The following is a 23,829-nucleotide window of genomic DNA, read 5'->3' as shown; positions in this document are numbered from 1 at the left end:
CATCTTTAACATTGTTTGGGGCAGAAATTGGCTTATCTCTATTCTGCAGCTATAGAGAAATCCATTCCCTGGTGCTTGTAGGGCTTCCTGTGGCAGGAATTACTCCAACTCCTTAGCCTGATTAGCTCTCTTTGCTGCTTGCGTGTGTGTTAGAGAGAGAGACGACCTCTAATTTAATTTAATAGGATCCTGAAGAGAACAAACTCCTTTGAGCTGCCTCCGTAATGGCACTGCCATAGTTACCCGTAGCGTTGCTCACGCAGTGTCTGGAATCATTTCATTCAGCTACAGCGTCGACTTTTTGTTTTTTTAAAAGAAGAATATATATAAAAGCAGCTGTGATATAAACAGTTTCCAAGGTAACAAGGCTGGGGGAGGGTTTTGTGTCCCGTCCCCCTGCTCCACGCGGATGGGAGAGGGATGTGTGCTGCGGAGGATCCTGGGAGGTTTCATTCTCCACTCCTAATTCCTTTCTGCCACTGCTGCCAGATGTTGCAGTTTCTCAGGACTCTGCGGATCCACTCGGTAACTTCCAAAGCCCCACCATGAGGATCTGAGCGGACAGGAGCACTCCTGCTATGACCCGTGCCGGGACCTTTTGTGCTGGCTCTCTTCTCCTTAACAAAAGGCTGACGCTTGGCTTTAATGCCCAGGAGGAGCAGAATGGAAAGGCCTGTGTGCGTGTTGCTCCAGAGCTAAGTTAGATCCGTCCCCCCACACCTCCCCTTGCAGACAGACACGGCTGCCCTGCGACTCTTTGTCTGCCTCTTCCCTGCCCTGACCATGGGCTGCGTGTACTCGGCCCCGCGAGAAGAGGCGGCCGTGGTGAGGTGAGTTAATCTGCCCAACGGGCAGACGGGATCGCTCTGACTTGGCGTGTCGCTTCTGCTGCCCCAAAGCTGGGTGGAGTGGGGTGCTTCTCCCTGCTGGGGCAGGAGGAGAAGGAAGGGGAGAGGCTCTGTTCAGATTCAGGCTGCTCCAGAGGAGACCCTGCTGTCGGTGCTCGCTTCCTCTGCAACGTCCGGGCTGCATTCTCGCTTCTGGATGTACGCGTGCTGTCGGGAAGAAAGCCACAGGCATGGGAGCTTTCTGAAGGAGAGGTGTTAGGCTGAGATGGAGACTTTGATATCGTTGCTGAGCTGTCGGTATCTTCCTCCCCGTTCCTTTTTTCCTCCTGAAATCAAGGTGACAGAGGGCCCTGGGAGTCGCTTGCGCTGTGAGCTCTCACCAAGGGTGGGCAATCTGTACAAGCTAAAGACTTGCTCCGACAATGGAGTTAATCCCCTTTCCTCCACCCGTCACTTCTTCTAACTCTCTTAGTCGCTACCCTGAGCTATCTAAGCTGTAAGAGCAATCGTTGCTGAAAACACGCTTTCTCTTCTCAGTTTTCCTGGCTAAGCAGTGAAAATGAGTGTCATGTCTGTCTTCAGTGTCTGTGCATTTTTGCAGCTCAGATTTTCAAGCCACCCTGATGAAGCAATTTCAGGGAGTTGTGCAGCCTTTTTCCAAAAGCCAGACTCATTATTTCTTCTGTGTCTGAGCCACAGACTGTTCTTCACCACAACACTTCGGCGCAGGGTTGCCTCCTTTGAAAACGGACGAGCTCCATGTGCTGTACCCTTTTCTCTTCCAAAGGGAGCTTGCTGAAAAGATCTAAAACTTTTTTTTCCTCCTTTTAAAAGCGTTTTGTTTAGCAGTTGAACCAACAGCTATTTTAATTGGATCTCATTCGTGGAGAGGAGTAAACCAAAGAGGTTCACCACAGAGCCAAAAGCTAACTGAGAACTGAGTCTTGTGAGCAGGCTGGGGGGCAGCTCTCCTGAGCCCCTGTCCCGGCGGTAGCATGGGCAGGGTTTTGGGGCTGCTCTCTCAAAGGTGCTTGTGATAGCCCTGTTCCCAACAGGGGACAAATGACAACACGGGGAGACGGTTAACTGCTGAGAGAGCAAAGTGGGGGGTGCAAAGCAGCTCTCTCTTGGGAGCACAGCTGCCTTGGGTAGCTTTTTTGGGTGGGGTTTGCTTGTCTTCCACGCATGCTGTATGAGACTGTGTTGGTGCGCGGAGCTGTCAGGCCTGGTTACGGAGCTCCTTGATACCTTTGGGTAGAAAGCAGTGCTTGAAGGCATACTTTACTGAATGTCCCCCACCCTGCTGCTGTGTGTGTGTGCCCTCCGCAAATGTCTCAGCACATCCGCAGAGATCCCTCCCTCTGCAGAGTTTAGGAAACTGTTAGCGAGCTCTGCACATTCTCACATGGGCTGGAGCCAAAACCATTTGTTTTTTGCCTGGAGGCTTCTCTCTTCCCATAGGAGACCCAGCCTTGCATTCTTCCATTGTGAAAGACAAACAGGAACGGGTCCCACGTTCCTCCTCCCCGCTATCGAAGCTCCAGTGGGGAAGACAGCAACTGAGTTCCTGGCACTTATCCTCCTGCCTTGAAAAGACCCCAGCGCCTAATCTGACTGTAGCTAGAGCCACCTCTGCTTGTGGGGCTCTTAAGGTCCCCAGGGATGGGTTGCTTTCACCCTGTGACACTGAAAACCCATGGGTGTGCTTAGGATAGCGAAGCTCTTCTGGCTCCTTACTTAATAGGGTAGCCATAGTGGTGTGAACCTCTGCCTCAATGTTTCTGATGCTGCTGCGGTTTGTCCCTCTTTTGAGATAAAGCCGCATCCCTGTGACAATACAAACTCCCTCTGTGCCAGAGATCTGTGCTGGGGACAGAAACCCCAGCATGGGAACGAGCCCTGCAAGACCTCTGCGGGCAGCAGTCGCCTTGCTGGAGGCTCTGTGGGTCTGATCAGCTGTGTTTGTCTGCTCCATGGGGCTCTCCAGCTCTGGGACTCATGTCTGGCATGCTGTTTTGAGGTTGGAACAGCTGGTTTTCAGCCCTGTCTGACTTCAAGCTTGGGGAATCTGCCCCAAGGGGCATGGCTCAGGAGCCATCGCCTGCCTGTCCGTTGTGGTGGGGGAAGCAGGGAGCTCTCCATTCCCTTCTCTCCCACTGTGGTTTGGCCTCTGAGATTTTTCTGGAGACTTACTTTTGCATTGTAGCTCTGTGAGATCCTTGTAACCTGCTCAGCTGTGAAACCTCTCAGAGCAGTTGATAGAGTAAAGATTTCTTGACACTCAGGGCTGAGTTCCTGCGCTTTGTCTGTGGGAGGATTTCCCGATGGAGGTAAAGCACAGGGTGTCAGCTATTCCCCTGTGCTCTGAGAGTCCGTGGCTGTGTGCAGCGAAGCCCTGCAGCTGAGTGATGGGTATCCCTGTGACAGGGTAAATAAGAGTGGTCAATGGGGGCTCTTACCACTTTGGGTAGCCTTCTAAGATCTGGTATGGTTTGGGGGCCACTTTTTCCCTACTTGCTTATTCCTGACCTTAAAAAATGAATGTGCCCATCTGAAAGGAGGTTCCTCCTGTCTTTTAGAGCAGCTCCAGTGAGAGACAGCAGCTTCATTGAGAAGATGAAGAAGACGGTAAGTTTCTTGCTGTGGCTACGCGGGGTGCTGGGAAAGTGGGGGAGCTCTCGTCCTTTCTACTTTCCTCTGGAGACTGTCTAGCTGTCAGCAGGGGGGACTGGTTTGGATACAGACATGTATCTGCTGCAAAGACCATCCAGAGGAAGGCTGTGTGGGCAGGCAGGGATAGCTCTTTCAGTCTGTGCCTGAGAGTTGTTCTTACAGAAAAAACTGAAGTGAAAATTTGGTGAAAAAAAAAAAGTGTAATACGAGATCAAAGTCAGGAGGGAAATGGCAGAGACTTTAAAGTCATTGGCTGGCTGTTGTTTATCTGCGTGGTTGGTTCCCAAACTGGCTCACCCTGGAATGGGAATTGTTGAACAGAGAATTGGCAGCTTTTGACTCTGCTTGGACTAGACACAAGAGGAAGCAGAGGAAGAAGCAAGGGCTGGATATATTTTTCCATTTTACTTCAAAGTAGCTGGCTTGCGGCAGAGCAGGAGCTCCAATGCTTAGGCACTTTCCCAAAGCTTAGACAAGTGTGCTTTCTCATCCAGGGAGTTCCCTGTTTCCAGGAGTCATGCTGCAGCATTGAGGCTGAGAATAAATCTTGAGGGTTTACTCTTTGCTTTGGGTTTTAGTCTGACCTGAGTAACCCCTCCGAGATTGACAAGAGTCATATTCTTATTAACAGCTTAGCCTCGAGTTTTCTGCCACAAACCTGGTGTGGAGTCCTGTACAAGTGCAGACTCCTAGTTGCCTTTAGGTTGCAGACCAGGGCTCCTGATCCCAGGTGTTTCCTTCATCTTTGACAAGATGTGCTTCCTCTGTATGTTTGCCAAATGAGTAATCACCGTTTAACAGGGATTTCTTTTTCTCTCCAGGGGCGAAACATAGTGGTTTTCTACGGTTCCCAGACGGGTACAGCAGAGGAGTTTGCCAATCGTCTCTCCAAAGATGCTCATCGCTATGGCCTCCGGGGCATGGCAGCAGATCCAGAGGAGTATGACTTGGTAATTTAGCCATGAACAACCTCAGGATAGGTAACATCCTTTTAGTGTCTCCTAAAAAAAACCCAGAAAGAGCCTGGCCAAGGGTCAGTTGCCCTTTTAGTAGTGTCATTTAGGGGAGAAAAGATAAGCCTGAGAGATGCAGAGATGGGCTTGGTCCTTGCCATTCTACAGATTTGGAGTGAACGCTGCAACATGACTGAAAGAGGAAGGTAGCCTGGGGTGTTTGGGAGTTGCGAGTCATCCATTGGCAACATGAAATTTGCTCTGTATTCCTTCTGTCGTTAGCATTGGTCCCATACTGCTGCAGTCTTGCACAGAGGCATTGACATTGTGGTCTTCTCCAGAGTGAACAATGATCCTGGTCCCTTAAAGCCTTGTATGGAAAATCCCATTGCTTTTCTGGTGGGGTAGAAGTATTGACATGCAGTCCAGTGAGGATGGTTAGCTTTATTTCCCCTGACATTTTGGGTGGGTTTGGCCTTTTGCAACCCCTTTTGTAATCAGCTGTTTGACATTACGTGATGCTGTTCTGCACATCAGAGGTAGCTGCATTGTAGGAACAGGCTTGCCCAATAACCATGTTGTGGGATCCTTGAGGGTTTATTCTTTCCTTTGGTTGTAGTCGGACCTGAGTCGCCTCTCTGAGATTGACAAGTCCTTAGCTGTGTTCTGCATGGCCACTTACGGTGAGGGTGATCCTACAGACAATGCCCAAGACTTCTACGACTGGCTGCAGGAGGCTGATGCTGACTTGTCGGGTCTCCGATTTGCAGTAAGTGGCTCAATTCCAGTTTATGTTGCATTTGGGCAGGAAAGTCAGAAGCCCTCCACTGTGCCTGTACACAGCTTGGGTAAAGGCACAACAAGATGTCTATGCCTTGTTACGCCTATCGGATGCGGTCCCTATTGTCTTCCTCTCCAGGCTTCCTGGACGCTTGCAAACATATATCTGGAGGCTTTAAATGCAGATGTCAGAGTACTCTCCACTCCCTAAATCACAAAGGTTTGCTGGTAATGTCTTGGCACAAACAGCCCAGCAGGCATTGAATACAAGGTCTGTAAATGAGTTGCAGGCTGCTGCTGCTGTTCAGAAGCTAATTGAGCAGCCCTGGGCCAGATCTTCTCCCGCAAATTAAATCACTTGGAGGAGTGTGTAGCTCTTTTCCTGTGCTGAGCTGAATAATTGGCTGAGATACAGCCACCTCACCTAAACCCCAGCCAAATTCTTTAGGCAGCATAGTAATTGCAAATGAGGAGAAAATCCACTGCTGGAGATGTTAAGCTGCTCTGTATAAAGCAGTGAGCAAACATTTGCTGAGCGGTTTGTGGTAGGCAAGGGACAGCAGTTGGTCTCCAGGCAGTCCAGGCTCTTACTGGTCCCTCGAGGAGATGGCGCAGGCAGCTTTTGTATGTCCATCCTCTTGACGTGCCTGAGGCCTGGCTCAGGGGACGTGGTGGTGCCTAATGGCCAGACACTCTCCAGTGATAGGTTCTTACCCAAGGTCCACAAATAGCTGATGGGGGAGCTGGGAGAGGTCTTGCTGTCTGTCTTCAACATACTTTAGTGGGTCATACTGGCCAGAGCATGCTAACTGGATGGGAAAAGTACAGACCCTGCTTCTCCATACTTATCAGCGTTCCCTTCCAGGTCTTTGGGCTGGGGAATAAGACTTATGAGCACTTCAATGCCATGGGAAAGTATGTGGACAAGAGACTGGAGGAGCTTGGAGCCCAACGCATCTTTGAACTTGGGCTAGGAGATGACGATGGCAAGTGAGTAACGGCTTGAAGGGCTGGTCAGAGCTGGCTGAAGCATCGTGGAAGGGATCTTGGCAGGGAGTTGGCTGTACTACTAAGACAGAAATAAATTCTATAGGGCTAGTTGTGGGAGCTGGCATGTCTCTGAGTGTGTGTCTGCTCTTTCTCCCACAATCAGATCCCTGGACACTTAAAGTATCCTAGGGGATCCTGTGTCTAGGAAATCCCACGTCAGCTTTAAATGACCATAGTTATGTACTTTGCAGCCTCCTCTGCCTTTGTCCTGCTAACCCAGCCTGTATGGATAACCTCACCCATCCCTGTGGAGGAGGCAAACTCTGTTGCCTTGTGAACTGTTTGTTTTATGGTGGAAGGCAGCAATTTTCTAACTCGGACAACCATTTTTTTTGTTTTTAATTTGACCTCTCTATGCCTACCTGAGCACCCTGTGGGTAGCAGCTTAACCCGGGAAATTACATCAACCTGCGGCTTTACCTGTATGGGCTGCAAGATCTGATGAGAGGGATGTGCTGTGTGTGTGGGAGGCTCTGAGCCCAGAAAAATAAGCATTGCCATGGTGGAATCTGCCTTTTAGGAAGGTAACCTAATGCTAGGAGTGGGCAAGGGGGAGCTGAGTTGGTTAAAGACTGAGTGTAAATAACAAAGCCTTCCTTGGCAGACCTGGTGAAGGGAGGAGTGGCTGGTATAGCAACAGTTCCCTCCCACCCACTTAGTGCTCTGAAGATGCTCTTCTGGTGACCTGTGGGCATGTAGACATACCAAAACTGCCTGGATCCAAGGGCAAATGCCTTGTCTTGTGGTGAAGGGGGACATCCATAGGGATCTCAGCTGACTTCTCTGGGAATACCCCTTTGCTCCCCCTTGGGCGGGGTTATTGAACCTCTCTTTTGCCCTGGCTAGCTTGGAAGAAGACTTCATCACCTGGAGAGAGCAGTTCTGGCCAGCGGTGTGTGAGCACTTTGGGGTGGAGGCTACAGGAGAAGAGTCCAGGTGGGTATGGGAGCAGATTCTTCTGGGTGCCACCTCTGACTGCTGGCTGTGCTATCAGCCCTGAGCCACTGTCCCCTTCCCTGTGTGCTGCCTCCCCTTCCAGGCTTGAGAGGGCACGTGTGAAGTAGAGCAGTGAGTGGGGCTGTTGGACTGAGCCTGTCCTGGTGCGAGTTTGAACCCAGCTCTGGATTTCTGTTCTGAATGGGGATGTGATGGGCTTGGTTCCTTTGCGGATGGCTTTGCTGGGTTGTGATGCTCCCAGTGAAGCTGATGTTTCCTCTTGGTTTGGGCTTTCTGCGTGGTCCTTCATGTCTGGAAAGGGGTGAAGGGGTGGAAGTTGCATTTGTTTTTGGACTGCAGCAAATCCAGCAAAGCAGGTGATGGTTCCAGTGGTACCTTGTGATTTCCAGTTTGACTTTTTTCTCTTTTCTCTCCCCCTTCCTCCTCCAGCATCCGCCAGTATGAGCTGGTGGTGCACACAGATGTGAACATGAACAAAGTCTACACCGGTGAGATGGGCCGTCTCAAGAGCTATGAGAACCAGAAGCCGTAAGTGCCAAACCATCCTGGGCAGGGTGTATGTGGGCCAGGCTTCAGCTGATGGATCCTTGATGTTTCTAACAACACCTACTATGCAGGCAGTGTCACTTCTGCAATGCAGCCATGTGGCAGGTCTGAGCCCATTTCTCTTGGGCAGAGATCTCCACTGGGACTCAGAGATTCTCCAGTTAATGAATCATTAGTGGTGAGAAGATGGCTGTGTTCATATGAGCTGTTTGGCTGGTACATTTGCAGCATCTGTCTTGAGGTCACTCGGAGCCTTTCCTTGCCCAGGGTAGCTAATGCGTGATGGTTGCTTGCAGTGTTGTTGTGGGGAGATTAGCTGTCTAAATTAATTCCAACCTGAAATATCTCTTTGAGATGGGACTCCTCCTCCAATCCACTTTTGCATCACCTGTTCTTAATGGGCCAGAAGCTGTTGACTGCTGGGCTGTGCTTAGAAGGAAAATGATATGGTTTTCTGTGCCAGTGTGGGTAGCAGCAGGGTCATGATTTGATTTGTGCTGTGGTGTGCTTTGAAACATGAACCAGGACAGCCCTATGCTCAAATCATGGGAGCCTGTTCTGGAGGCAGAGGGAACATGCCTGGACACAAGCAGCACTGTGACCCTGCAGGAGAGTAACCCAGAGGGTCCTTTTCTTTCCTTCCAGACCATTCGATGCCAAGAACCCCTTCCTGGCCCAGGTTACGGAGAACCGCAAGCTGAACGAGGGTGGAGAGCGACACCTTATGCACCTGGAGCTGGATATCTCCAATTCCAAAATCAGGTAGTTTCCCATGAGAGACTGCTCCTCTATTTTGGCAGGAGCAGTCTGCATCCGGAGCAAAGAAAAAGGATGTAACATTGATCTCATCCAGCACTTCAGAAGGGGACCTTGTTCTCATAATTACTTAATACTGCCCCTCTGGGCTTCTGTACCACATATCAGGTACCCCACGTCAGGACTTTCTCCCAGCTCTTGCGCTGTGCCTGGCCACGCCAGCTGGCTGCTCTGGGTCCCTCCAGAGCTGGCTGCACATACCTGTCCTACCTGTGCCGTCCCAGCTGCAAGAATTCTCTAGGAGTCATTCAAAAAATGAGGGGGTGGATGAGCTATGAGCAGGGGGAGCTGGGGATGGCTTATGCCTGGGTTTGCCTGGCTTAAGCGTATAAGCTCAGGGGAAATAAAGCCCTGTTCTTAAAAAACCTCTTGCTGGCTTAAATTCCTGTGCTTGTGAGAAAGCCATGAATCCAGGTGGCTTAACATAACAAAATACTGCAGAGGTTTTGAGCAGCTTTGCTCCTTGCCTGTCAGGGAGCTGGCCTGTCCTTGCTGGAATTTGGGCCTTTTTGAAGTCTCTGGCAAAACTGCTGTTATCTTGGAGGTCCCTTGTTAAAGACCTGGTTCTTAAAACCATTATTGTCCTTTCTGCTATTGCTGCCGGCTCTCTGGGATCCCTGATTGTGCAGGTGCTGTGTAGCAGCTCAGATCTCAGTTGCCCCTTGCACAAGCCTGCTTGTCTTCTATCTGAGTAGCTCAGGCTTGAGGTGGATGAGAAGCGGTGCTGGTGTTTCATCTGCTCTCCTCCTGCTCTTGTGCCAGGTATGAGTCTGGGGACCACGTGGCAGTGTACCCAGCTAACGACTCTTCTCTGGTGAATCAGATTGGTGAGATCCTGGGCACGGATCTGGACACGATCATGTCCCTAAACAATTTAGACGGTGAGTATGGATCACCCCTGAATGTCAGCAGTACTCCTTCAGCTGTGGCCTCTGTCCTTCCCACCAGAGCAGGAGCCAGATCCCCTTCAAGTCCCATAGGACACCTCCAGCCAAACAGAGATGTCCCGTGGCCGCTCTGAATGCCATGCCGTTTTAGCAGTGGCACAGAGCCCGCTTGCTGAGAGCCAGCTGAAGTGGGTCAGCTGTGAAACGTACTTAGTTTGCCCATTCAACAACAAATTGTGTAACAGCACACTCCTAATTACAGAGCATCAGCCCACCAGAGCATCCCTCTGCTGCAGCAGCCCCGGAGCTCAACAGGGGCCATAGTGTCTGAGACGCTGTTATTCAGTCCTTGGAGGAGGCACAGGCTTGGGGACTGAACTGCCAGGAGGGAGCACTTGTGCTGATACAGTGAGCTCTTCTTGGGCAGCGTTCCCAGCAGAGCCGGCCTCTGGCAAGGAGGGAGATGGCAGCTGCTGCCCATCTTACTCTGGAAGCAGCGCAGCCTGACCTGAGGCATCAGAGGTGCTGGCCCAGAAGCCCAAGAGCTGACTTCCGTTTTCTAGAGAGCAAGTGGCCTTAATGGCCTGCAGGAGCCTGCGGCCCCCTGTGTGATGTCCCAGGCTGTCTGGCCTCACACTGTCATTCCTGTCCCTTACGGACCTCTTAATTTGCTGAACTGAATGGCTCCAGCTTCGACTGCTGGCGCTTACCTTTCCCAAGGGAGCTCTGAGCACAACTGTCCGTGGCTGAAGGAGACTAAGGACACTTTTTGAGGCCAGATCTGAAGGAGGTGTAAGTGTGCGAGGCCAAATTAGCCATGCAGAACAGCCCTCCTGCTTGGTCTGGGAGTTTGCTGGGTGCCTCTGTGCATGCATATCTCAGGGCAGAGAGCCCCATTGGGAAGCACCGAGTATTTTTTTTTTTTCCTGATAAGCTGTCAGGCAGCATCTGTGAAACACAAAATGGGAGATGTAGCTGCCTGGAGAGGGAGCTGCCCTGTGCTGGAGCTGCTTCAGTGTGGGACTGGAGCTTTGGCCAACAGGCTGATTAAGCCCTAGGGCTGCTCTCTCTTCCCTGAAGCCGATGCCCCTGCTCTGTCTCCAGCTCTCATACACGCATGTAGCTGCTGGCATGAAATCTCTAACATAACAGCGTGCGGTTACTGATTTGTAGGTTTTTTTTCTCTCCTTCTCCAGAGGAATCCAATAAGAAACATCCCTTCCCCTGCCCCACATCCTACCGTACAGCCTTGACGTACTACCTGGACATCACCAACCCGCCTCGCACCAATGTCCTTTACGAGCTGGCCCAGTATGCCACGGATGCCAGCGAGCAGGAGCGCCTCCGCAAAATGGCATCGTCTGCTGCCGAGGGGAAGGTGGGAGCTGTGGCCTTCCCAGCAAAGCTGCTGGGTTGAACTGGGTGCTGGGGGATCCTGAAAAGGGATCCAGGACTGTTGGGCACCATGTGCAGAGAGCTGAGGGAGTGTTTGCCAGCCCTGTAGGGAAGTCATCACGTGTGTGCCCTCTTTGCCTGCAGGCTCTCTACCTCAGCTGGGTGGTGGAGGCCCGGAGGAACATCCTGGCCATCCTGCAGGACATGGCCTCGCTGCGCCCCCCCATCGACCACTTGTGTGAGCTCCTGCCCCGCCTGCAGGCCCGCTACTACTCCATCGCCTCCTCCTCCAAGGTGAGCGTGCTTCCAGCAGGGACTGAGGCTGCTGAGAGACCGCTTCAGCTGCAGCTCCACAGTGCCACGGTCCCCCTCCCAGCTGGGGACCAGACATGGGGAACTTGCTCTGGCGACACTTTCTGTGAGGGGGCAGCTTTAGTTATCTCTGTGCGTGAGAAAAGGGGTTTATCCCAACTTCCACAGGGTCTGCACGAGGTCCCACACTGCAGCCAGCTGCGCCCTAATACCACCACCCTCCCTGCAGCCCTGCTTCTCTTTGCCCATAGGCCTTGCTTCCGGGGCTTTGTAAGTAAGGTGGCATTTTAGGGGTTGGTCAAAATTCAATCTTTACTTTGTGCCTGAAGCCCTGAGGTTGTTGGCAATACCGAGGGAAGCTCAGTGGTCCTGTGACGAGTGGGGCGCAAGACAGAAGCCCCATGTGGGGCATGCCTGGGAGGCTTGATCTGCCAGGGGAGGAATAGCTGTCCCAGTGTTAACATGAGGTTAAACTTCTCCCCATCCCTGAGCACAAGGGACTGAGCTGTGGGGTTGTTGGGGTTCCCTCTCTGCCTGGCACTGACATTGCTTCCCTGCAGGTTCACCCCAACGCCATCCACATCTGTGCCGTGACGGTGGAGTATGAGACCAAGACAGGACGCCTGAACAAAGGGGTGGCCACCAACTGGCTCAAGAATAAGGTGCCTGACGAGAATGGGAGCAGCTCCCTGGTGCCCATGTATGTCAGGAAGTCACAGTTTCGCCTGCCCTTCAAACCCAGCACGCCTGTCATCATGATTGGACCGGGAACTGGCATAGCCCCCTTCATCGGCTTCATTCAGGAGCGGGCCTGGCTGAAGCAGCAAGGTGAGCGCTTCGAAACTCCCCTGGGGACTGGAGCTGCTGCAGGACAGTGCTCTGCAGGGCCAGTCAGTGCCTCCAAGGGTGCGACTTTTCCTGCTTGTATTGCTGACTGGTCTAGCAGAAGGCAGAGGCAGTGGAGCAGGGTGAACAGCAGCCAAGTGTTTTTGCCTAACATGAAGATGCTTTGTCCTTCTCTTGGCCACGGAAGATGTTTAGGGGGGCAGATAGACCTGAGCCAGTTCTCTGACCTCTGCCACCACGTCTCCGAATAACCATAGTCAAGTCACTTAGACTCATTTCTAAAGCATATGGGTACTTCTGGGAATCAGTCTCGAGCTTCCCCTGACAAACAGAAGCAGTCACACAGCTCTGCCTCCCCTGGGTTGGCAGGACAAGGGGAGGTGGGGAGGACAGGGTTGGAGGGGCCAGCTTGATGGGTGCTGTGTGACTCTACAGGCAAAGAGGTGGGCGAGACGGTGCTTTATTACGGCTGCCGCCATGAGCGTGAGGACTACCTGTACCGGGAGGAGCTGGCCCGCTTCCATCAGGAGGGAGTCCTCACCCAGCTCAATGTCGCCTTCTCCAGGGACCAGGCTGAGAAGGTACTGCTCTAGTCCCCCAGCCACTTGCTGCCCACCATCGCTTCCAGCTGTGGCAGCGGGGAAAGAAAAGGCCCTGAGGGCTGGAGACACCCAGCCTGGTGCCTCACTGCTAGGGAAGGCCCGTGGCAGGCATAGGAGCACCCAGCAGCTCCACTGTCTTGTGGAGCCACGAGCACAGGCTTGGCTTCCCCTCTATTGCCATGGCCTGTGGTATGGAGGCTTTGACCCTCCCACCTCACTCCCACCTTGTTTCCTGCCAGGTTTACGTTCAGCACTTACTGAAGAACAACAAGGAAAACATCTGGAAGCTGGTTAATGAGGCAAACGCTCATATCTACGTATGCGGGTAGGTCAGGTGGCAGGGAAGGGACTTTGGGAAAATGTTCCTATTCTCAGGAAAACAAGTGTGACTCAGTTTACCCACTTGTGTGTTACAAACCCTGGGAAGGTTATGCTGTCCTTGTTCCAGGGGAGGGCAAGCAGATGGGCTGGGATGAGCAAACTGTCTGTGTTTGGGTGTTGAGAGGCACCCAGGGCTCTGTGGCTCTGATGGGTTACTGCCTCGCTCACGGTCCCCTTGTTTCCAGCGATGCTCGCAACATGGCCCGGGACGTGCAGAACACCTTCTACGAGATCGTGGCTGAGTTCGGGAACATGAGCCAGCCCCAGGCTGTGGACTATGTAAAGAAACTGATGACGAAGGGCCGGTACTCTTTGGACGTCTGGAGCTAAGAATGGGGCTGACGGGGCCGGGGGGAGAACAGGTCCCCAGGCGTGGGCCCATGGGAGGTGGAAAGTGCCTGCTCACCCACTGCTGCTGTGGGTGACAGTGTTGTCCCCAGCCCACAGCTACCCCAGTGTCACTTGCAACCCCTCCTGGGCCACAGTAGCCCCCCAGGGCAGGCTGTGTACCCTGGGTGTGGAAGGGGTTGAAAGGGGCAGGGGGGTAGCTCAGGCTGTTGTCCGAGAGCCGTGGTGCCCCCGGCACCCCCGGGGAGCACCTCATGGCACCAGTCTTTGCCTTGAGGTCAGGGACACAGCTGATGTGGGGCAGGAGGGATGGACAGTGCCAGGGGAGCTCTGGGGTCCTTCCCTGAACACGAGGTGTTGCCTTATCCCCTGGGGCTGGAGACCACCCTGGCTTGCCGGCACAGGCAGCCTGGGGATGGCAGGGGGGTGGAGGAGCCGGCAGCCCCCTGTGCTGCGGGTTTGGTGTGAGGGCACAGCGTGGGGCAGCGATCTGTCCTCACCTCCCTCCTGCCCTGTTTGGCCATCTCCAGGATGTGGGGCTGGCAGCTAGCTCTGGGCACAGAGCTGCCCCAAGCCACCAGGACCTCACAGGCACCCTACTCCATTCCCCTGCTGCCCGCCTTCGCTCCAGCACGCAGCGGGGCAGCGATGATTCCTCTCCCCTCTGGAAGAGACCCGGTCTTGGGGGGGGTCTCAGTCCACAGGGGCCCTGCTTGTTCCCTGGGGTCCTGCAGCCGGCAGCTCCCCTGTGCCCAGCCCCTCCCTCATGCTGTGTACGGTCATTTTTTTAAATAATGTTTTTATTTTAACATCTTTGTGATTTAATCATGGAAAAAAGAAAACTTTCAGGCTGTCCAATGACTGTAAATTATTTAAATACATTTGCCCTTGGAATAAAAATACTGTTTCTGTAGTTTGCTTCCTGCCCTCTCTCCGCTCAGCCAGAGTGAAGAGGGAGGCAGGAGGAGCAGTGGCTGCTAACCAAGAGAAACCTGGGAAACAGGTGCCAACTCTGGGTTTAGGCTGAGCTGGTGCCGGGGGCAGCCCCTACCCCAGGGTGCTGAGCCCTGGCAGGGTGGGGAGGATGGTGGCCGAGGGGGATGGCTCTGGACCGAGGCACAGCTGTGCTAGATGTGCTGCTTGGTTCCCAATGCTTTAGGAGTTCCCTGTGGTAGTACAGCGCTTCTCTTCCCCCAGGCTGCAGCGACACTGAACTCCTGCTGGGCTCTGCTTGGCTCGTTGGGTGGCCAAAGCTCTGTCCACAGCCCGTGGCACGGGGCTGTGCAGGCCAGGGGGTGCAATGGGAGGGAGCTTGCAGCACTGCCCTCCTGTCCCCATAGCACCCTGCACCCTGGGCTGGTGTGGGGTCACTTGGAGATGGCTTTTCTTCCCTCCCTTTGCCACGTTGTGCCAGGGGCCCTCAGCCAGATGAACCAAAACTGCAGAGCATGCAAGCTGTTCCCAGACCACCCCAGCACCCTGAGGCAGCACCTCCCCTTTATTTTTACATGTGCATCCTCCAGAGATACGAGGCCAGGGTGCTCATTTGCACGGCTCCAGCCTGAAGCCTGGTCCAGGCTCGTGGTGCTCCCACCCCCCCCCAGTGCTGTAGCTCCTCCACTTCAGCCCCCTGTGCTGCCCGGCATCTTGAAGGTGGTAAAGGAGGGAAATTATGCATGGCCTCCAGCTGCCCTTGAAAGTAAAGAGCGCTGCCGGGGCAGCGAGGGAAGGGACAGCTTGCAGCCCATGAGATGCGAGGGCCTCTGCCTTCGACACGCAGGGGATGCTCTGGCTGCAGGGCTGGGGAGAGCTTTGACTGCCCCAGGAGCTGCGTAAGAGGCAGCCGCCAGCCCCGGACCTTGCCTTGTCCCCAGGGAGGCGATGCAAGCTGGGCACGGCAGCCTGTCCCCTGCCTGCAGTGGGGTGGGGAGTGCTAGCAGAGCTGGGCTTGACCCCTGAGAACCATCCCAGTGAATGTCTTCAGGGCAGAGGGAAGGGGAGCAGCTGTCCCAGGCACCCTGCTCTCCTGGAGGAGGAAGGCAGACGGGACAGGAGTTGCAGGGTGCTCCTGACTCCCAGGTGAGTGACTCGGGCACAGATCCAGCACTGCACTGAACATGGGGTCTCTTCGTGAGCAGGCCCCAAGCTCTGTCCCACACCCAGGCTTCCAAGGAAGGGGGTGAGATACCAGAGTCCGGACGGCATCGAGGAGATGGGGATGGGAGATGGAGCTGGTGGGGGAAAAAACAGTCCTGGCCCCCACACTGCCCCCCTTCAATTCCGCTTCGTGTCTTTGTTCTTGTTCTGAAACTTCTGGTGGACTACGCGGAGGGTGGTGAAGAAGTTCCCCAGGAAGAGGATGAAGAAGGGGAGGCCGCACATGAGGACCTACGGGAACCACAGAGGCACAAGTGAGCAGGAGGGACCTGCCCGGGGCATCCCCCTGCCTGGGACAGCTGCCTGGGAGCCCCCTTACCTGCCACTCCTTGCATTCCGGGTGCTGGATCATGCGGAAGAGGGTGACAGCATTGTAGAGCTGCCAGAACTGCAGAAGAGAGGAGATTTAGGCGAGTTTCTGCTTTCAGAGGCTCATTCAGCTGCTTCCTCTGGGCACAAACCCCACGCAGACCTCGTGTGAGGCCAGCCTAAAACCCCATCCAGGCTTGGGGCCAGAGGACCCCAGTTGGGATGTCTCCCCCTTTCTTGCCACCTTCTGGAGCCCAAGGGCCAGGAGGAAGCCTCAGACCAGCCTACTGCTTTTGGCTATCAGCCTAAGTGATCTGACCAAGGAAGAACTGGACCTTCAGCAGCAGCAGCAGCTCAGAGCTGAAGCTCAGCAGGGTTTTGGAAGGGTTCTTGGAGCCAGCCCCTTGGCTGTATTTTGCATATCACTTGAGCACTTGGCAGAACTACCCCAGGTCCTCCCCACCTCGCTAGCTGAGTCGTAGAGGTGGTGGGTGCTTTGGAGGGGAAAAAAGGGGCTCAGCATTTGTTGAAAGCATTTGCCTGCCCCTGGCATCAGCATCGCATGGCTGCAGCAACCTGCGGGGACCTGTGTGATGTCCAGGCTGCCCAGCGCAGCTGGGAATATGGCACGATCTGCTCCCACCTGAGGCTCTGGCCTCTTGCAGGTCCCCGCAAGGATTGGTGCACACTCACCTGCCCGAAGAAGAGGAAGGGAAGCAGAAACGTGAGGCCTCTCCACATCCAGGACTGGAAGCCCTCTGCAAAGGGTGGAAGGTTTGCTGGGGGACCGGATGGAGCCCAGCTCCTGAGGTCACAGGCAGGGAGGTTTAGTGGCCACCCCGTGCCTGGCTGAGAGGGTCCTACGAGGCTAACGCAGCCTCGCTGTGGGTGCTTGTACTCAGTGGGAGGACTGCGGCAGGGATTCCTAGCCCGAGGCTAACGTGGACCTCTCTGGAGGAAGCTGCTCTGGTAGAGATGCCCTCGCCTGCCGCTGCCGTCCCCCAGCCCGAGCACTTGGTGTCACAGGGGCTGGGGAGGCAACAGCCTACAAGTATGTGGGGTGTTGAAGGGAGGTTTTCTGTCTGTGAAGCAGTTTTCTGGGGGAAGCTCGGATGCCAGGAGCCATATCTGCTGATATCTTGCATCCCAAGGGGGCCAGCCCATGGGCTGGCAGCCCCAGGAGAGCAGGAGGAGGGGGGCATCCAGCCTACGGGATGCTGCTGCCCCAGGGGAGATGGTGCTTTTAGAGCTTTGGCTTTATTTGTAGGTTTTACTATTTCTGTCACTGATAAACCGCAGTCAAACTAACCTCGAAACAAAAATAACTGTCACCATTGCCTTTAACAGAAACCACAGCTCCCAATTAGCTGGTGCTGGGTGGGAGGCTGCTAGCAGCCACGGGCCCTGCAGCAACGGCAGGTCCAGTTGCACTGGGACAATCAGTCAGGGAAGATCCCGGCTTACCCACAGTCAGATCCATGTTGTGCCTCTCGCCCAGCGCTCGCAGCCGGTACAAGCACCCGCTCTGATAGTAGTACTGGAGGAACTGCACAAAGCCTGCAAGGAGAGCGTGGCTCCCGTCAGCAGGTGCCCAGGCATCATCCCCTGGCCGCAGCATCAGCCCGGCTCCGAGATGACGCTGCACACGAAGACTGTCCCAGCGCCGGGGTGGTGGAAAGAGGCCAAGGGAAAACCCAGGTGAGCCCAGAGCGGTGAGCAGCTACAGCCGGGTCTCCATGTGTCGCAGCACCGGGCAGGCATGCTCAGCACCCAAGGCCAGCTGCGGTCCCAGCCCTCTGTCCCAGCACACATGGTAGCACTTACTCTGGTACATGGAGAAGGAGAGGAACTGGTTCCTGAACATCTGGTACATGAGCCCGTCCGGCCTGCGGAGAGATGATGCTGGCTGGGGGACGTGGGGCTGAGAGGGGACACGGCCAGCCCTGCCTGCCACACAGCCGGGGTAAGGCACCGCTGCCCCACCCAGCTCCCACCAAAACAGGGGTTTGAGCCCTTCCACAAGAGTTGCAGTGCAGGGGATTGTGTTTCCCAGCCCAGGGACCCTGCCTGCTACACAAACATGCTGACGGCTGCTTTTGTTTAGGGTGCTTGGGCTTGGAGAAGAACATGTGGAGTTGACTATTAGACCACAATGTGTACGGAGCAGGACTACTACGGCCTGGGTTAGGGCAGTGAAGGCCCCTTTGTCTGAGCTGGCCACAGCCCAAGCAGGCTGGGGTCTCTACAGCCAAGAGACAGGGGGATGCAGACTTACCATGTCAGCATGACACCTGAGAGGAAGGTGGAGACGTAGTGATGGAAAACCCACCAGCCTTTGATTCTGAAAGGCAGACACAGAGAAGGGGCGTCAGGTCTTGAGCAGAAGTCAAGACCCAAACACGCGCCAGGAGAGCAGCAGCAGCCCAGCGCCAGGCACCCTCCAGCTCCCAGGGCAAGGCAAGGAGCAGGGCTCGTTACGAAATAGCCGTGCGCGGAGCAGGACCCAGCACCGCCAGCCCAGGCAGCACCCAGGGGCCGCAGCCGCTGCAACCGCTGCTCCGCCTTCCCGCACCGCCTCCGCATGGCGAGTTCCTCCTGCCCCGCTCCTACTGCTCATTAGCAGGGTTTGCTACACGCCCTGAGTAGGAGGGAGCTGCTCCTTTGGGAAGCGTGGAGCTACACGATGGTTCCTAACTCCCCGGCCTTGCCGAGAAGGACTAACTCGCTGCATGCCCCCCTCCCTGAGCCCAAGGGACTCACTTGGATCCATTGTTGATCAAGATGCTCTCCCGGATGGTGAGGGTGCAGTAGTACCACACCAGGAGGAAGTTAAAGACAGCATCTGTCACCCTGGTGGGAAACGAAGCGGGATGTAAAGGCGGCAGCAGAGCCCCTGCCCATGCGTTGGGGGCACAGGCACAGAGACAGCCATCGCTGCAGGTCTCCCTGCCCACAGGGCGGGTGGGCATCCTGCTTCTCCACCATCCAACGTGGCCACAGCAAGACTGCAGCAGCCACAAAAGCCACCCCACCTCCATGGCAGTGGCCAGATCCCTCGTCAGGATCTCCTGTTCAGCTCTGGACCTTTCAGGATAGGAGAGGACACAGGGGCCCTGGGAGGAGATCTCTGCCTGGCATCCAAACCAGACTCACCTGGAGTTGAGGAGGAACCGACAGGAGAAGGACACAATGAGTAAGATGATGGTGAGGTAGAGCTTGAACTTCTCATACTCATCTTTGTACGCAAACCTGCAGGGAAGCACAAGGACAGACTTGGAGCAAGGTGGCTGCTGGAAGCCTCTGTCCTCCCATCCCACCTGGCTGGACAAAAAGTGATGCTCCGTTGGGAACCTGTGGGACATGCTCGGGAAAAACCTCGTCCCCTGGGTATATGAGAGGAGAGCACACCAGGCTGCTTTCACACAGGTGAGACAGCTTCACGTCAGCCCCCAACCACACCAACCTGGCGGGTGGCCCAGAGGGCTCTGGGAAGCTGGGCAGGTTGGCATCTGCTCAGCGCTTCAAGGGGAGGCCTGGTGAACCGAGGGAGGGGGACATGGGCTCTGGGCTGGGCGCCTCTGGCATTAGTGTCCCAGCGTGTGGGGGGGCTCTCGTGGGCCAAAATCAGCCATTGGTGTTTCCCAAGGGAAGAGGAGGGGGCTTGCCAGTGGCTGCACAAGTCTGTCTCTCCTGGAAGTCCCTAACATGGGGGAAACCCGGGCACAGCTTTGGCGGAGGATCCTATTTAGCTTGTCAGAGCTAACAGTCCATCCCAGCCTGGTAAGTGTAAGGGGGAGTCAAGGACTTGGCGGATTCTGGGAAAGGAAGCAGGGGACAGCCCGGGAAGGGATCTGCACCAGGCGGGTCAAGCCAGCCACGTGTTTGCACATGTGGCAGCTCAGCCCGGGAGCAGTTGTGGTTTCCTGGTGACAAGGGGATCCCAAGCCAGGCAAAGCACAGGGCAGCAGTGACGAGAGGGCCATACTTGGCCTGCTTGCTGAGCAGCGTGACGTTCACGTTCCCGAGCACCAGACTCAGGTACAACCTGGGGAAGAGAGCAGAGGCGTTAGGATGGGTGCCTGCCTGGGAGCTGGCAGTTCTGCCACAGAGGCGAGGCAGAGCTGTCCCCTCTCGTGCCACCGCTGAGGCCGTGTGACCAGGAACGAGCCCCCAGCTGTTTTCCACTCGGAGCTGCCAGGCAGCGTGACTGGCACAAATGCTCTGGCATCTCCTCCCAAGGGCAGGGGGACAGGCGGCCGAGCACACACCCCACCTCCCGCGGGCACCGGGGTGTTCGCCGGGGCTCCCCCGCCCTGCACATGGCCGCTGTTCAAGGGCGGGTGAAGGCCGGGAGCAGGCAGAGGAGCGAGGGGGACGAGGGCAGCGCTGCAGAGGCTCAGCCTGGCTGCTGCCCAGGTGTCCTCTGGGGAGTCCGAGTGGAGCAGTGTGCCAGGAGCAGGGTGACAGCAGGTTTGTGCCTTGCAGCGTTACAGCCGTAGGGACGTGGAGGGGAGGACCCGGTGTTTCACCCAGAGATGGGGTGCCTCTTACCCGTTCTTCTTTGGCAGATAGGCTTCCATCTCAAAGAAAACGTTCTGTCTCTCTTTTATTAGGCTCTGGGTCTCTTGGATGGACTCCTCCTGTTCGGGACTCATGTGGGCTTTGCATCTGGGGAGGAAATACAGGCGCTGGCATCAGGATAGCCTCCGTAACACAATAGGCACGTGCTGGCACTTGATACAGGACTGTCTCAGACAAGGACGCCCCAAGGACAGGGAAGATGGACTGGAGGCAAGTCCATGACTCCATCTGCAGGGTGAGCTCCTCCGTCAGGCTGGGATGTTGCTCAAGAAAAGGAAGCAGGAATGAGAGCGAGGTGAGGCCAGACAGGTCTTCTCCTCAAGGAAGGATGGAGAGAGCTTTGTGTGGGACGGGGGGCAGTTCAAGTTACCTGCAAAGCCCCTGCAAGCTCTGAACTGCAAACAAGGTTCAGACCAGGGCAGAGGAAAGGAAACCTGAGGAAGATCTGCCTGGGTGAGTCCAGACCTCCACAGCACTTTGCTGTCAGTGAGGTTGCAGTAACGTTTGTATTGGAGACAGAGACATGAGATGAGTTCAGTAGCCCCGTCCTTGCTGCTCTCCCCTCCTGTCCTGCCCTGCGATATCGCAGGACACCAACTTACTTTTTGAGGGACAACGCTAGCTCTTTCAGCCGCTTCTTCTGCCGTGCGATGGAGCTGGAGATCCCGTCCTGGAGCTTGGTTAGCTCCTCAAGTTTCTGCTTGTACAGCTTGTGATTATCCTGGGAAGGAGAAACGGGCATGCATTACAGCTGCCTGTCTTTGGGTCCCCTGTGGGGGCCTCTCTTGATGCATCTTGTTAAAAATTGTCTCTAACTTCACCTGCACAGCACGGTGGGTAAGACAAGAGGTGGTTGTAGAAGGCCAGGTGTGCTTGGGGACAGCCTGCAGCCATCCCTGCATCCGTGAGGGCAGAAACAGCCACTGGGGCTGTTCATCTTCAATCCCAAGGAAGTTATCTACAGGTGCAGGCATATCCCCACGGCACAGCCTAGTCCTGCCCTCACACGTGGCTTGTGTCCAGCCCCCCTCCAGCTGCGGGCTGTGAAAGTCCAGCCAGCAACACAGTCTTGCTCCGGGGATGCTCCCGGGGTTGGGAAACCATTGACCATGGCACAGGGGATAGGAAAGACTCAGGGGAAAAAACACTGCTGGTGCCAGGGCTGCAACTGCGGGCCATGGCCACCCCGGAGCGGTGGCTTTGACTGCTGGGATGGGATGAGCGGCTCTCTCTGCTGCTGCTCTGACTCATGGCTCTGGATCCCGAGCACCTCCAGGGAAGCTGGATGGAGCCCGTCAGTGAGCTGGACAAAGGGGATGGACTTGCACCAGGGCTGAGGCCAACTGCCCGGCTCCTTGTGCGGCAGTAACCCAACCGCACCTGGGTAAGGCTAGATGCCATTCTTCCGCTATATTTAGAAAGGAAAGGAGAGAGCATGCTGGATCAATGCTCCTTCTTGTCCGGGTCAGCTGGAAAACAGCCTCACCTCGACCAGGGGCCGCCTGAACGCCACCTCCACCAGGGAATTAAATGCTGCTCGCAACAACCCTTGGACTAGACCTTGACACACACACATTTTAGCCTCCGCAGCTCTTATCGAGCACTTTATCAGCAGATCTCAAAGCTGTTCCCAAAGAAGAAAGGTGAAACCGAGACGCAGAGGAGGGAAAGAACTCGTTCTCCCTCCGGTGACAAGCAGCATCAGGGTGGGAACGGATCCCAGATAGCCCCGGCTCCCCCAGCAGTGATTTATGGCCCCAATCTCTCACGGGGCGTTCCCTGCTTGACCATTAAGCTTTCCTGCTCCCATCTGGAGTCGCCTCCTTCCCTTGCTCTGGAGTTAACTGAGAGCAACCGGTTTTTGTGACAGCTCCTTTCGCAGTGCCAGCCTGCGTCCTGCTGCTCCGCACACCGTATGAGTACCACGCTCGGACACAGCCTGGATCAGGAGCCACCCCAGGAGAAGGTTTCCAAAGGAAAGGGCTGGCAGCATGCGGCTGCACACAGGGTTCAAAGTGGGTGACGCGGGACATCCACGCAACCCCTGTGGAGCAAGAGGAGGTTTCTCAAAGCCTCCCTTGCCCCAGATCTGGGCACAGCTGCAATGTGTCCGCAATGTGTCCGCAACAACATCCGCTTCGCCCCACTCCGGGGGGGGGGGGCAAGGAGAAGGAAAGGGAACTAGTACAGATGCAGCTGATTGATCTGAACCACAGCAGAAGAGGGTTAGCCAACCTTTTCCTTGGGTGACCCCTGTCTGAGCTGAACCCTGCCCACTCCTTCCCCCAGCAGCGAGCACCCGGGGGATTACACAAAGCAGGTGGAAACGTCTCCCATACCAGTCACCTTCCCGGCACACAGCCCCGGTGGGTGACAGGGCACGGGAGGAGGGTGCCCAGGGTTGAGGGAGGTGTCGGGACAAGGCGCCTGGCTGTAGCGTGACCAGATTCCCGGCTGCCTCTGCTCCGCTGGCCGGCTCCCCTGCGAGGCTGGCTTCGGGCTTGATGGAGCTGGGCTGACAGGGGCGATAAGGAGCGTGAAACAGCATCTGCACGTCTCCCTCCCGGCCGTGCCATGCCAGGCCACGCCGCTCCTAGCCTTTAAAACCCCGGCGATCTCGTGTCTCCACGCGACGTCCGTGGCAGGCTGGATAATCAGGCTGCCGGGCCCCGGAAAGCCCTGCTCTCGTCAGACCCCCGGCTCCGGGCGAGGCTTCACGCCGCTCCCGGGCGCAGCCTGGCACCCCCTGCCCCGTGGCAGACCCTCTTCCCCGAAGCACAGGGGCTCGTTTATGAGTTGCGCCCGAGGGCTGAGGCAGGGGCACGCGGGGAAAAGCGACCGGGAGCCGAGCGGGGAGACCCCGGCTGCCCCCGCACCCGTCCAGGGCACCTGGACGCTGACAGCAACCCCGGCCCTGCACCCCCCCGCCCAACCGCTGCCCCGACAGAGGTTAACGATCCCCCTCCCCGGCGCTCCGGGGGCGAGGCGAGCCCTGATGCAACCGCGGAGCCGTCCCTGGGCGCTGGGCCCCGACCGGCGGCTGAGGTCACCGACCGCGGGCCGGGGTCTCCCGGGGGAAGCGGCCGTCCTCCGGCGGGAGAGGACGGCCCGCGGGCACGGCGGCCGTACCTGGATGTGCTGGTAGCCGTCCTGCAGCTCCTCCCACTCCCGCAGGCACTCGGCGGCCGAGGCCCCGCAGGCCATGGCGGAGATGGCGGCGGGCGAGCGGCCCCGGCCCGCGGCGCTGGGCTGCGCTGGGCGGCCCCCGCCTCCCGCCCCGCTTCCGGGCACGCCCCCTCGGGGGCGGGGCGAGGGGCGGGGCGAGGGCGGGGCCAGCTGTATTCTGTATTCCTTGTCAATAGCAGCCTGGAATAAGGAGGGACAAAAA

The 23,829-nt window shown here is 56.1% G+C and overlaps 2 protein-coding genes across 4 annotated transcripts in view; one reads left to right on the top strand and one right to left on the bottom strand.

Annotated features, from left to right (window-relative positions):
• LOC104253567 (NADPH--cytochrome P450 reductase) overlaps positions 1-15,024 on the top strand; it is a 29,344-nt gene extending 14,320 nt beyond the window's left edge. The window contains exons 1-15 of one of the 2 annotated variants that reach the window (XM_059829148.1): positions 572-830; positions 3,428-3,476; positions 4,343-4,471; positions 5,094-5,243; positions 6,120-6,244; positions 7,151-7,240; positions 7,691-7,789; positions 8,453-8,569; positions 9,386-9,504; positions 10,707-10,888; positions 11,050-11,199; positions 11,778-12,045; positions 12,499-12,644; positions 12,905-12,990; positions 13,232-15,024. In XM_059829148.1, the coding sequence (XP_059685131.1) occupies positions 784-830; positions 3,428-3,476; positions 4,343-4,471; positions 5,094-5,243; positions 6,120-6,244; positions 7,151-7,240; positions 7,691-7,789; positions 8,453-8,569; positions 9,386-9,504; positions 10,707-10,888; positions 11,050-11,199; positions 11,778-12,045; positions 12,499-12,644; positions 12,905-12,990; positions 13,232-13,376 (1,902 nt within the window). In that variant the 5' untranslated portion in view covers positions 572-783 and the 3' untranslated portion in view covers positions 13,377-15,024. Of the gene's footprint in view, positions 1-571; positions 831-3,427; positions 3,477-4,342; positions 4,472-5,093; positions 5,244-6,119; positions 6,245-7,150; positions 7,241-7,690; positions 7,790-8,452; positions 8,570-9,385; positions 9,505-10,706; positions 10,889-11,049; positions 11,200-11,777; positions 12,046-12,498; positions 12,645-12,904; positions 12,991-13,231 lie in introns of those variants that run through there. The other variant, XM_059829147.1, reaches the window with a different exon arrangement.
• A 600-nt stretch (positions 15,025-15,624) lies between these two features.
• TMEM120A (transmembrane protein 120A) lies at positions 15,625-23,657 on the bottom strand. Of its 2 annotated transcripts, XM_059829145.1 has the most exons (12): positions 23,571-23,657; positions 21,044-21,162; positions 20,412-20,528; positions 19,846-19,905; positions 19,014-19,109; positions 18,621-18,710; positions 18,136-18,201; positions 17,685-17,746; positions 17,325-17,417; positions 16,554-16,618; positions 15,871-15,939; positions 15,625-15,782 (listed from the first exon to the last, which is right to left on the bottom strand). In XM_059829145.1, the coding sequence occupies exons 1-12, from the start codon at positions 23,643-23,645 to the stop codon at positions 15,669-15,671; spliced, it is 1,026 nt and encodes a 341-aa protein (XP_059685128.1). In that variant the 5' UTR covers positions 23,646-23,657; the 3' UTR covers positions 15,625-15,668. The 2 variants fall into 2 exon arrangements, with proteins under 2 accessions (XP_059685128.1, XP_059685129.1); XM_059829146.1 differs by lacking the exon at positions 19,846-19,905.
• Between the last annotated feature and the right edge of the window lie 172 nt (positions 23,658-23,829).

The sequence above is a fragment of the Gavia stellata genome, chromosome 25 (assembly GCF_030936135.1).
Source record: "Gavia stellata isolate bGavSte3 chromosome 25, bGavSte3.hap2, whole genome shotgun sequence".
Classification (NCBI taxonomy): Eukaryota; Metazoa; Chordata; class Aves; order Gaviiformes; family Gaviidae; genus Gavia; species Gavia stellata.
The sequence above is the reverse complement of the archived record's forward strand: the minus strand, read 5'-3'. Positions and strand labels throughout refer to the sequence as shown.

Coding starts and splice junctions, on each gene's coding strand:
- TMEM120A (XM_059829145.1), bottom strand. CDS start 23,645: ATGGCCTGCGGGGCCTCGGCCGCCGAGTGCCTGCGGGAGTGGGAGGAG. Junction 18,202..18,620: donor TTGATCAACAATGGATCCAA/GTGAGTCCCTTG, acceptor TCTGCCTTTCAG/AATCAAAGGCTGGTGGGTTT. Junction 16,619..17,324: donor CAACATGGATCTGACTGTGG/GTAAGCCGGGAT, acceptor CACCCTTTGCAG/AGGGCTTCCAGTCCTGGATG.